General features: G+C 36.7%; 1 protein-coding gene across 2 annotated transcripts in view; it reads left to right on the plus strand.

The window, feature by feature from the left end:
* The window catches only part of LOC122792929 (carboxypeptidase O-like), a 392,520-nt gene that overhangs the window by 134,043 nt on the left and 244,291 nt on the right, over positions 1-14,186 (plus strand). For both annotated transcript variants that reach the window (XM_044060502.1, XM_044060503.1), the window contains exon 4: positions 3,874-3,985. In XM_044060502.1, coding sequence (XP_043916437.1) covers positions 3,874-3,985 — 112 coding nt within the window. The remainder of the gene's footprint in view (positions 1-3,873; positions 3,986-14,186) is intronic.

Here is a 14,186-nt window from a genome sequence, read left to right on the forward strand (position 1 = left end):
AGCTTATTTAGTGCTTACAATAAGTTCTGAACAAGTGCTGCTGAGCTCAAATAAACAGACTTGAGTGCTGAAACAAAAAACTGGCTAGTTCTAAGAAACAAAATTAAGATAGAAGGCTTCCCTCCAACACAGAATGGCTTGGGGGCTTAAAAGCCCACAAATAGTCCTGGACATAGCAAATCTGTATTCAGACTAGACTACCCACAGGAAAGGCAGGAAACAAGCTTAGAATTTATTTTTTCTTAAGTGGAAAGAGAGAAAGGAGGAGCAGAAACTAAGCTGATTGGCCTTCTCAAATGTTCTCCCTGTATTGGGTAGAATGAGGTAATGACACTAGACTGGGAGGAGGGTGCCAGATCAAATTTACAGTAGGGGTGGGCAACTGTAAAGCCACCAACTATAAGAACAGCATACCAATAGGGAGGGAGGATGCGAAACAAACTGCAGAAATGTTTCTCACAGCAGAAAAGCAACAGTGAGCCTATAAATGAAAGTTTGAAACAGCTAAAGGAGCCTCTAGAGAAAGCTTTTAACTGCAAACAAGTTGTCAGAATCAAACAACCCAACAGATGCTTAATAAAAGTGGACAATTTCCAGTTAATACCTCACACACAGTGAAACTAGCTAGAAAAATATACAGTACACAAAGTGCTATAAATAACTCGAAAAAATAAGCAAAAAAACAGGATACTTAATGTTATATATTATAGATCCGAGTTTGCTCAGTGTCCTTCTTTTGATTAGCTCAGTGTGAAATGCCCTTCATCACTTGCATAATAGAACATGGAGACTGTTATGAGTGGCCTGTTGCCTATGACAACAAGAACCCAGTACTCTGGCTATGTACCTAGCAATGCACCCACCTGTTAACAAAGACATACTATGTGAGGTCATGCTGCATGAAATGCTGATACAGTTCACATGTGCACCAGATGTGGTAGTCATGGGATCTGCCTGGGTGGTAAACAGCCATATAATATGTCATACCTTGTGCATTGCATGCCACCTTGTAGTTGGGGGAGTAGAAACCTTTCTGGTTGTTGTGCTGGATACCATGTGGAGGAGTGGAAACCTTAATAACAATGTAGGTGTACCCAAGACAGCACGGAAATGGGCTATGTTGTAGAATGCATATATATTGGTGGCTTTCTCCTCTGCTGTCCATGGACACCATATATTATCCTGTACATGCTGCATCATCTGTCAAAGAACTAAGGTAGGATCTGCAATGCTGTTGCCTGCAAAATTCCTGATGTGTTCCCTGTAGGATGCTGAATGGTCCCCATAACAAGGAAGTTAACACTACTCACACCTTCATGTCCACAGGGATAGGCAACCCAGTACAATCCAGTATTCCCCATGATTCTATGTGTGGGCAACACATGTCTACAAACTCCTATATGCTATCATTATCTACACAGTAGTGGTTGATAATGTTACTGTATTGTTCTACCATGTCATTTGCATATATGGCAAGTCTCATTTGCTTGACATTATTCAGTCATCAGCATGCAATAAGTGACACATTATTTCTGTCATAGTTTGCTTGCACAGCATGTCTCTCAATAGTCCCCTCTTTGAGCATCACCACCCATCACCCTATTTTACTTAACTTTGTTTCTGAATGTCCCGATCACCCCCCCCCCCCGTATTTATAATGACCATGGCAGTAGGTCATTTATCCATAGAGAGCAAGTTTTCATGGAAAATTGTGTTATATTTTAAAAGTACAGTCTAGTTATTCATCACAGCTAAACTCTTAAATTAACTATTGAATCAGATAATTCAGGCTTGATTCAGGTATATTTCATGTATATGCTACATTACTACAGAAAGCCACTTAACTTCTATATTATTCATTTTTTTTCTGACTACCCATTTTATCTAATTCAGGACCATAGACGATGTGACAAAGGGGGATACTGCTAGCACTCCTATCTGGAATTTTGTAAATAATTATGTAATTTGTGAATATCAACGTGATTAATATAAGATTCTTGTGTTACAACTGTATTAGAACTGTATATCATGTGTATATCAAACTGCTGGTACAGAAGTGTGTGTTGGAAAGGTTTTTACAAAGTAACCACTGTTTGCCCTAATGGAAGAGAACAGAAATGCACATGCACTACTGTAACTGTTCAACTGTATATATTTTAACAGTGGAAACTGGAATACAGGAGGTTATCTTCAGCCCAGCAAAACTTCAGAAAATTAGCTGAAATTAAATTACTTTATGGCAGCTACAGACACATCTGTGCTGAGAATCTTTCTGTATTGTCTTCAGAGTGAACTAATTACTACAACTGTTTAATTATTTCCAACATCTGTCAAAGATCTGAGGTCTATGTATTTTCACAGGTAGATGCTAAATACTGCTAGTTTCCAGCAGTGGGGGTTTCACCTTGGATAGAGTCAAATGACAAGAAATGATGTCATTCTGCAAGCTATCCCAGCAGTGATATTTGAGATATTAATTTAAGACATCTCTTAGAGAGACACAGCATTCTGTATTCTGTCTTGGACCTGACAACAACAAGAAGATCCATTCACCACATCTGCCTTGCTGTTAAGTAAGTTAACTAGGGTATAGTAATTCTCTTAGATTCAGTCAGGAATATAGTGAAGCTAAGTTTAGATATTTTTCTTTATTTATTTGAGACTGTCTTGCAATGTTATTTTAAATACTTCCTGTGACTTTGAACTCTGATGCCACTGTGAATATATATTTAGTATTGTCTTGTTCTTTTATTTTTTATTATTAAATATATTTAAACCTTTCATTGTGGCTGATCTGTGTAGAGATATTTAAGTTGTGACAGTACTTGCATATTTGTTTGATGACACTGTGTAAGCCACTCCTAACAGCCTTGCTCTTGGTCAAACTACCATTTGTATTAATAGTAACATTATGCAGTAAGATTGGACACCCTTTGTTAAGGGCCTTAAAGTAGCTGATAAGGAGATTGCTGGTGGTAGTGATAGCTACTGTATAGTCTGGGCAAAAGTGGACATAGCTAGTAAGCCTGTGCCAGCCTTTCCCAGGTGTGTGTGTGTGTGTGTGTGTGTGTGTGTGTGTGTGTGTGTGTGTGTGTGTGTGTGTGTGTGTGCGTAAATCAAACCTCAAAGAGTGTGTGTGTGTGCCAGCTTCTTGGGCAGGGACACAAAGCACTGGTTGGACAGAGAGGGTGCTGGAGGCCTTGGCTTGGCCACTCAGCTGGGATCTCAACTCTGTAGCTGTGCCAGTGAAGAGTCTTATTGAGGATCTGAAGAAAGAGGGAGAAACCAGCCCTGGACTGACTGTGGTCTCTGTGTGGTCTTAAGGGAAATTGCACTTGATGCAGAGAGTTGCATCTGGAAATGCTGTATGTGTGTACCTGCTATCCTCTCAGTGTACTTCCCCCACTGTTACCAGTGGTGAAGACTGAGGCTCCTTGATTACTGGTCCTGTGGTGGGTTGTCACAGGGGAGTTGTAGAATATCCCTGCACTCAGTAGATACAATATGTTGTATATGTTGTTTAATACACAAACGTATCTAAAAGATCCTGTTTTAAAACTTTATTGTGATTATCCTTATACTGAATATCAAAGCCTATAATATGTGAACAATTAAACTGAAGTATAAGAAGAAATATACAAATATCTCTCTGGCATATTATGTAGAAGCAATATTTTAGTATTAAGTGCTTCCACAAGGATAGAGTGCAGTAGGTTAGGCAAAGTTATGATATCCACAACACAGTATGTGACATATGAACTCGGTTGGCATTCAATGTTTTCTTTACTACATAATTATTTGGAATACTATTTAAGAAAGTAAAATAAATCCAATGCATTTATTGTAATAATTTTTCTTGTTTTACTTTACAAGCATTATAATTGAAAATGTCCAAAACCTTTTGGAAATTCAGACGCAAAATGTCCGGCCAAGAACAGTGAAGACAGTGCTTTATAATTACACAAAGTACCACAGTATGGAAGAGGTAAGTTAGATCAAAACATTGGGTTTAGAAAGTCCATTACAAATGTATTAAGTAATCATAGATTAATTAATTGGGCTTCCCATGAAAATGTATTAAGTAAACATGGATTAATTAATTAAACATCTCAAGGAACTTTCATAGACTGGCATAAGTTTAAAAGCAAACCATTGCACTGCTTTGCACTGTTATGAAGATGAAATCAAGTAGACTTATAGCTGGTCACAGCTGAATTTAAAGACAACATGCTAATAAATAAATGACATTCAGCCATTAAAACTGGCACTTTGCCTTAAAGTATCTTCTCAGTAACTGAACAGTGACAAAAGTAACAAAATGAAGGTCCAATAAAAGAATGAGTAAGATGAAAGGTGTGGCCTTGCAAAGTTAGGAGACAGACAGGGAATTTCTTCTTGTCCAGTGAAAAAATGTATAGAAAACACAAGAATCAAGGGGTTAAACTAATGAGAAGCCTTAAATGCAACAATATGGTGCCCTATTATTTCATCCTGTCGTTTCTCGTGACTGGATAGTGGGCTTCCTGCTATTCCAAATATAAAACTGGATACATATAAGGATCCAAGAAAGGACAGGCTAATCAGTCTCACCTTAATGATGGAAAATTGTTTGGAATGCATTCCAAAAGACAGAATAATTCATCATTTTTCAGAGAATGGCCTCTTTAAAGGTGCTTTTGCTTAATTAACCTGTTGTAGCTTTTTGTACTTGTGCAGGTCCTTCAATAGTGTCTTGCAAAATGGGGCATATGCGAGGGAAATTAATATAACTTAATGATTAAAAATACATGTGTGATGGCTGCCTGGATGAAGGCCATGCCAGTAGCTGAGCAAAGTGGTAGATCTCACAGTTATGTGAGCTGAGTGTTACTGGAATGGGAACCACCTCTCTAAGTGAAATCAATTACTGACTTGTATAAGCATCCATGTTTGCTTGGGAAGAGTGGTTGCCATATTGTCCTGAGCCCAGGCTTTCCATGGGGCCATGAGCACTAATCCTGGACTGGCGAGTAGATGAGAGATGGTAATAATCCTTCACACATGCAGTGTATTAAATCATGGATGCATTACTTTGATTTCTGAAGGAAGGAGTTAAGAAAGGTATGTGAAAGGTGTGTCTGTGTTGGGGGGGGGGGGTCACTGCCTTGAAGCATCAACAGGATTCAGACATGCCTTTCTAAGATAATAATATCCAGTAAAGAAACCTGTCTAGCAGACTAACACAGAAAATTAAGGATATGAGCTGGTATTAAGTTTTGCCCAGTAAACCCAGGTTTGATCCCTTCTGTCTCCACTTCCATACTATATCAATATCAACAAAGCACTTAACCAGGCAGTGCTTTTTGGTCACCCTTAAAAATAGGCACTTATTATTAGATCTTATTTGGTTAGAAAATAAAGAAATAAAATAATGTGAGCTAAGTTATGTACAGGATTCAAGACTTGCCCAGTTTTCAGTACTGCGTTCAAGCAAGGGGGGCATATGACTGGGAAAAGAATATCATGTCCTAGAAATGTTGAGATGTGCTATGAAAGTGGTAATTTATCTGTCTTGCCTCCTCTTTGGCGAAAGGCGACTTGCCGAGCACCTGTATGCATTAGATGAACTTTGAGGTGAAAAGACATGCTGTAAACCAACTGGCTTTGTGCATGTATTGCAGAAGAAAAGCAGGAAGTCTAACAAAGTCAGCACAGAGGAGCATCAGTTTCACTTGGGTGACACTTTGAATTACAGTGTGACAGCACCTTGGAATGCCCTCCTCACAGCTCCAATTCAGATTATTCAAGATGACACAGATTAAGTATCAGAAAGAGAATGATACATAATTGTGGTATTAATCATCACCAAGACCTCTCCAATTAACAGCTTGCAATAAACAAACAAATAAAGAAAGAAATAAACAAACTACTATGTATGGTGCACACTCGAAAGGAGCTAAGTCTCTTAGCAATCAATGTACCTACACAGTTATGTAAGGATTTGGAAAATATTGCTATTTATTTATTTACAGGCAGGTAACTTGGACCTCTAAGACTGTTTTTCAGCTATGGTGCAGTTATAGTAAACATAAAATTGACAACTACATGAAGTAAAGCTATCTAACTGTTAAGGACTGCAGTGTGTACCCAGCATGGACAAGAAGACTCAGAGCAGAATTAAATAGCACTGATTCAGATGATGCATATATGCAGTAGCAATATTTTTTTACTTTTTGCTACTTCCTTCCCTCCCACCTATGAGATCTACCAGTGTGCCCCATCACATATGCATTTTATTACTCCTTAATTTACATCCATTTCTTCTGCTTATGTCCCAGGCCTGCAGTGTGCACTGCATGAAGTCAATCACTTCCACAGGTGATATACCCACAAGCAGCCCTACTTCTGCTACAACTAGATGTTTTTTGTAGAAGGAAAAGGCTTGTGAAAAGGCAGAGTGTAATATAGTGTGACATAACTGGGGAGAGAGTTACTGGGCCCCTAATGAAGAAGGCACTGGCAAAGTGAATGTGGGCCTGCAAGAGATATGAGCAATGATCCAACTGACCTAGAAGTTCTTGAATGGTGTTTAACTGAATCAGTTTTCCAACAGTGATGCAGTCATCAAGATTTATCTTACAGAATAGGACAGAAAGTAGGAGGGTTACTCTATATGCAGTGGATGGCAATCTATATTCATTAATTCTAAGACAAAGGTGCTGCTTTGTGTGTTTCCCTATTATAGCAGATTTTGTTTTGCACAATCTGTAACCTTTGTTGATAATGAGTGGAAGTTGCATGAATGATGAACAGTGCATTCTCAAGGGTATGGTTGAGGGTTTCTTTCCCAAAAGTATACTTAGCTAATTTTGTCAGCAGATGACTCACAACATAGCAGAGACTGATTTCTAAACTGAATACACATGATGCAAGTTAGGAAAGAGGGAAATTAAAAAGAATGAGGTATATCACAAGAAGGCAAGGATTCACTATTTTAATCCAATAGAGTAAATGTTTTAATTTGCTAAATGATTCTCAAAGTTCTTTAGACTAAATTATTCAATTAACAATTCTATTTAAATACTCAGAAAAAAATAATGTAACCAAAGTTATAAAGTCCCATAAATAAATTTCCCTAACAATTCTATCTAGTCATTAACCCATAAAAATGCAACTAAAAATGAAATACTTGAAACACATTAACTATTCATTTAAAAATGCTGTAATGTTTTAAAGGTTTTCTTTTTAAACAATATATATAATTTTGAATGGCAACTGAAATCACAAAACTCATTGACATTAGCTTGGATCTGCCAGCAGTAGTCCTTGAAATAATGGAGTGTTTTTACATATCCACACCTAACAGTGTCAATAACATAAAGTAAAAAATACTTAAAATTATACACTGTTTCATTACTATTCAAAAAAGTGCATGCTGATTGGACAGCCCTACCAGCGTGCCCATTGTAAATTGAGCATATACCGATATAAAAAAGTCTAGTCTCTGAAGCACCATCGAGTCGGTAGACTTTCTTCTATTAGTATATTGTACAGTGACATATATCTCAACTGTCCAGATTTTTGTCTCATATTTTTAGTCTGTTCTTCATAAAATTTGTTGTTTTCCAATAAAACACTGAGGAATGAAGTCACTACATAATGACACACATTTCAGTCTCAGACCTCATAATCTTCAGACAATTCATAATAACACAAATCTTGTTATTCTCACAACTTTCTAAGTTTATAAGAACAACATTTACTATCAATACCCCTTTTGGGCCTTTCTCCCCTCTTTATTTAAGGCTTTGCCCACATTTCTTGAGCTAAGAGGTTGAAGAGTATGTATGGAGGGCAGAGCAAATACAAGGAAAATCAGGTACGTTCTTAAAAATTAAAGAAACATACCTGATTTTTCTTGTATTTCTGTTCTTTCTCTCTCATACCTCTAAACTGTCCATATTTTATAATTAAAAAAAAAGCAATGGAGATCTTCCTTTCTCACTTATGTACTGTGCAAGCATGGGAATGTAAGTACCATACACATGCACAGTACATCAATAAATGCAGAAGAACACCACAGCACCATTATAAAAAGACATTACTTAAGAAAAGTAAGTAATTTTTTTCTTAAATAATGTCATTGTATAATAGCAATAACTGACTCGTGGGTGTGGCTATATGAGGATTTACGTACGGTTGGCTTTGTTTAATCACTCCAACTTTGGCCTCGTGATAAAACCATGCCAACCCTGGGTAAATCCTCAATATGCCCACACCCATGAGTCAGTTATTGGTATTATACTGCTAAAAACAACATAGCCATTATGCAATGCTTAATTGGATGATGCGGTCATCCATGTTCAGATTAGTTATCACACTTGCCAAAAGTTCATAGGTATATGAGTCCATTAGAGATGCTTGAGTTATATTCAGTCTAGACAAATGTACCATTGGCCTCAAAGAAACTAGACATTTAAGGCATGGGGTCAGAAGGAAAACAAGCAGAAAAGGTAAAGGATATTCAGTGTTCTCATCCACTGGTAACCAAACCTGAGACATGGGTATGGAGCTTACAGTCTGACCATTTATTACAAGTGGTTCATTTTCCACTTTGGTATCCTAGTAACCCCAGTCACAAACCAGATGAGGGTTTGTTACTCTACTGGTGTAAAATGACAGAAAAAAACAGGAAAGACTTTTGCCCAGATGACAGCTGCACATTACGAATACCTGGTCTTAATCACTCCAAACTTGGAAAGAAGTTTTACATCCAAACAGATGGCATAAATGTAGGTCTGGGAAATGCAGAAAGGGCTCCCACTCCATGTTCCTCCTCAGAAAGGTGCACTGTTCTTCAGTTATATCAGAATGAGTGCTTAGCTAGTAAGTGGACCTTCAATAGTTTCTACTATTATATCCTCAATCACAGTCATCACCTGGCATGGTGTACTGCAATAGCTTAGAGATAGCTGAACTGTGTACCTCAAATCAACTTTGAGCTCCTGGCTTTGTAGCCATTCACCTTTACTGTTCATCATTGGCTGTCTCAGCCCACAACAGTGGTAATGGTCTCCCTCTCTCTCTCTCTCTGCCCCAATACAAAAACATCTGTCATCAGCAGTAACTGATTTCCTTGGTTCTGAGTTGGAGGAAGGGGGGACTAAAATATTCATAAGCTTGCTCAGGCTATTGGTTTACTGAGGGTTTAATGGTCATCTAGAACTGTAGGGAGGCAAAAGATTAACATCACAGGAACCTACTTTTTCCCTTACCTGGCCTTAAACAGATTTGCAGCCTATTTTTGACAACATAGTCAGCTGTCTTGAGAATGTTATTGCAGAAGAGACTTTCTGATCTGTTTTACAGTTTGTATTTTAGTGGCCTTTTGCCAAAAGAAAAAAATACTTTTTGACTGGCACGGCATATTCATCTAAATTGTATTTTTATTTAGGAAGGAAATTACTTGAGATTGAAGGTACTAATAAAATAACTTCCAAAGACTTGCTACATAACATTTATCTCATGCAGTATAAGACCTGACTCAAGCTTACAGAAAATACACTTCTTTTTAATATGACCTTAAATATCTGTGAGAGGTGTTACATATTTCAACAATATTAAACTCTTATTAGCTGCCTCATCCTGTGATCTTACACAATAACACCCGACAGTACATAAGCAAAGGTTAAACCTGCACCTACTTCCCATACCTTAAGATGCCATAAGTTCAACAAAACCTGAACCTTATGCCTATATTTCACGTACCAACCCCTCAGCTCAGTACTTCAAACATGCAAAGTCTCCATACTATATCAATAGGGAGAAGCTATAACAGCAAAACAACTGGTGTTAAAATTTGGTAAAACAGACTACAAAGTCCATACTGCAGACATTGCAACCTGGCAACAAAAACATACTAGTAAATGGGGACTCCACAGTACATAAAACAGAAACAGATCTCACTGGACTTTAAAAGGAACTTGTTTAGAGTGTTTAGCCTACCTGGTACCAAAATTAGAGATATCACAAATAGGCAAAATGTGATTAAGGCTAGTTATGACATGGCTGTGACCAATCTAAGAAAGACCCCCCCCTTTGGATATGCAACAAGATATGGTGGAATTATCAAACATCTTCACAGTCATGGGAAACACATATATGCTTAGCAAAATCCTCTCTGCACCTTATATGACACCTGAATAGCATGACAAAAATTTAACATTCATTCGGTCACAAAGGACATGATGAAACAGACAAGGAATTCTGTGCCTGTCAGCTCAGAGTGAGATGTGCAACAAGCTGAACTACTTCTTATCACATAAGCTCTGACTCTCTCCCCAAGGTTATATGCAATGACTTTCCATTTCCTCTTTATGTTCTAGGACAAAAATAAAAACACACAAACAATTAAGTGTGAAGGCAGCTTTGCTAATGCCGATGAAGTAGGTGATTTAGAAGGTTTTCTCTGACAGGAGGATGTTGATAACAGTACTATTACTGAAACATAGTTCAAAGAACCAAAATGCACATCATAAATTCTAGGGCACACCTCCTTTTATTGTTGCAGATATGATGGGAATGGGATAAATGGTAGTGTTTCAGTCTTTGTAAAATAACACCTAAAAAAACAAAAGTTAAGCATCTACTGAGGGCTAGAAACTGTTTATATAGTAGTGAATATAATATGGTATAACTTTACTGTATAGAATGCATGTTCTCTACACAGCATGAGGAATTCCTGACGAAACATCCAAGATAATCCTTATGGAAGATTTTAACTACCCAAACGATGACTAGATAAACTGTTCAATTTTAGTAAATATGATTAATTAAGAACTGAGTATATTAGATGAAACAATTTGGAATGAATAATATGAAATCTGACTAAGGACAGCAGTATTCTAGATCTCAAACTAACAAACCTAGAATCTGTTCCCACCCATGGTTATTTCCTCAGTAATTAACATTGATCATGATACATCATCTTTAACCTAAGTGCTAAATTGAGCACATCCTTCCTAACCTTTAACAATGGAAACTATGTTGTGATAAATGACATACTTAACAAAAACAAACTGGGATACTGTCACTAATGAACTAAATAACTCTACTCAGAAATGACCTTACTCATAAAAAAATCTTTATTAAATGAAATGTCAAAAAAACTGCTTTCTTTGCTTATCATATCTTCTGAATCTATCAATAAACTCAACTTTGCTTCAAAGGTTGAAAGCAGTAATAAGGTAGGTCTTTAATTACATGCAGATGTGAAAAGGAAAAACTCCAAAACACAACATTATCAATAAACAATGTAGTGGTCACCCATCCACAGGATATCACAAATGTTCTTGCAAAAAAAATATATGCAAATTTAACTATAAGCAAAGAAATATCAGAATACTAGACAAAAATAAGGGGAAAGCATCTACTACAACTACAGCCATAACAACTGCTGCTAAAGGTTAAATTATAAAGTCATGGTCCATGGGATCAGACAACAAACCTATTGCTTTCTTACCCAAAATCAAGGAAAATATGGCTAAGCCATTGTCAACCATGCTAAATACAGAGTTAGTAGGTGGACAAATCTATGATTTATGGTGAGCTACTGTAGTGGTACCGATTCACAAAGTGGAGAGGGCACATCAAACACAAGCAATTTTAGACCCATCAGCCTGATCAATATCCTATGTAAGATTATCTACAGAGTTAAAACAAAGCCTATTCAAAATGATAGAGCAGACCTACTTCTGTTAGATATGGAATAACATGCATTTGTTAAGGGCAGGTCTTGAATTTTGAAACATACATTAAAGAGTTAACAACATTTGTCAGAAGGCATATCTAGACCTGTTTAAGACATTCGGTACTATTTCACATAAGTTAGCACCTGACAATTTTAAAGCATTAAATGTCATATTCATATGTAATTTGATGGGTAAAACACACTGGCGATGCAGCAAGACACAGCAAGTAAAGGTGAGAAGGTTACCTCTCTCTCTGACATCAATGGTTATCAGTGGTGTTTCTCAATTCTCTGTGCTAGCTACTTCTTTTTTGGACTATTCTTCTCATATGAAAATTGGGAAATGGGCCATGAATAGCCAGATATGCTGATGATTGCAAAAGGCATATCATAATTACTTAATAACGTTGCTGAAGCTTTGCAAGACAGTCTACATTTATACAGATCTGGTGCAGTTTTAATGACTTCACCATTAATGTCACTAAATGTAACATTATGACACTTGGCAATAAGGGCATAAATAATGATAGCGAAATAAAAGGTCAAATCATAAAAATTATATCATCAGTAAAGCTCTAGGAGCAATGGTGGACAACAGTTTAAACTTTAACAAGAGTGACTCTAGCAAAGTCATAAAAGGACATCAAAAAAGTGTAAGTTAATTGGTTACACTTGTCAGTGTCAATGCTGTCAAATGTGTGCATCTCTGAGCATGCACAAGTATGCTACTAAAATTCAAACAGATGATAGTTAAGGCTCAAATACATAACCCAAGCAGAAAACTATAATTCAAAGTGGAAAGGAATGATGATGAAGCAGGAGAGAAATTCAAGAAATAAGGAGAGAGTGGGATTTTGGATGCAGAGCCTTAAGAAGAATAACAACAGTCACAGAGAGTATTACATTCATAAAGTAAGCAGAAAGTATTCTAAGAACTAAGCCGACATGGGAATGGAGAGAGGAGATTTTGCTGATAATGATAATTTCTACTGGGGGTAAAGAGAATAGGCAAGAGCGGGCTGGAATTTACTGAAGAAAACTGGCAAAGGAACCAAGGTATTGGGAGCAAATATCTAGAGAGGGAAAGGTAACAGAAAGGGAAGAAGCCAAAAAGATATTTGGACTGCAGACTAGAGACTGTCTTCCCTATCAGGGAATGATATCTCAGTATAGACAAAGAGAAAAGGATAGGAGAATCTTAAGTGAAAGATCTATTCTGGTAGAGTTTTTAATTGACTCTAGAGCAGAAGCTGCTGTTAAAAAAGGGATAATTAGTAGGACATATAAAACGCCGCACACTAACTATAGGACTCAATCAGACGAGGTTAGAAAAGATTGGGAAGAGAAACTGGATAAGCAATTCGCAAGGAAACAATGGAAGGACATATATATATATATATATATATATATATATATATATTTATATAGCTCCCAAATATGCAACAAAGTCTAGAAGATTTAGAATTTTTGCTCAGAATTGTTTGCATAGGTATTTTTATACCTCAAGCAGACTCCAAATAACTTTTCCTCAGGTAGATAGCAAATGTTGCAGGTGTGATGGGGAAGAAGGAGGTAACTGGGAACATATTTTGGAAGTGTAATGAGTTGGTAGAATTTACAAATTCTATACAGCGTTCTCTGTCAGAAATATTGAGTGAGCAAATGAATGTAACTAAGGAAATTATTTTGTTCAGCTGGGATGCAAGATCTGAACTGCCTAGACATATAAGGCTTTGTTAAGTTTAATTCTGGTGGTTGTCAAAAAAGCAATTACTAGAAAATGGATATCAAAGTCTAAACCAACTGTGTATTAAGTATTGAATATTGTATCAGAGATAAAAGAACTCAAAGTGTGATCTTTAGAAAAGGGTATGAACAAATGACATGGAAAAATGGAAATTATGGGAACAATACATGCAGAATAATCTTTTGGAGAAGTGAGGTTTAAGGGAAGGCAGGAATTGTATGAGCTATGTAATGTTGAATTGAAGATAAATATACAAAAGCAAATAGGTGTTGTATAATATCTGCAACTGGGAATATATTAATATAGTTTGTTTTCTTTTATATAAATGTATGTTTACCTATGTCTTAAATGATAATTAAATAAAGGTCTTAAAAATAAAAAAAAACAAGCATATGGATTTAAAGGGAAATACACCTATTTAAACTTTTAAAGGGAAGAAAGTTTGTGGAGTCAATGTTTATTTATAGATTCATAGGTTCATAGGTGTTTACTACGCTAACGATCACAAGGGCCTTTTTAAGCCTAGCCATGCATCCCAATTATTTGACAAATTCTGATATCCTTGATAAGTGTAAGCATGGGGCTGGAAAAAGAACCATTTACAGGTTACCTGTGTCCATTAGCGACATAGGTGCCAAACCAGGGATGAATTTCCAGTTTCCCATCCAACTGTCCAAGTTGCACTTGAATTGGGTTAGGGAGGAACTCTGC

The sequence above is a fragment of the Protopterus annectens genome, chromosome 2.part0 (assembly GCF_019279795.1).
Source record: "Protopterus annectens isolate FY-2018-M chromosome 2.part0, PAN1.0, whole genome shotgun sequence".
Lineage (NCBI taxonomy): Eukaryota > Metazoa > Chordata > Ceratodontiformes > Protopteridae > Protopterus > Protopterus annectens.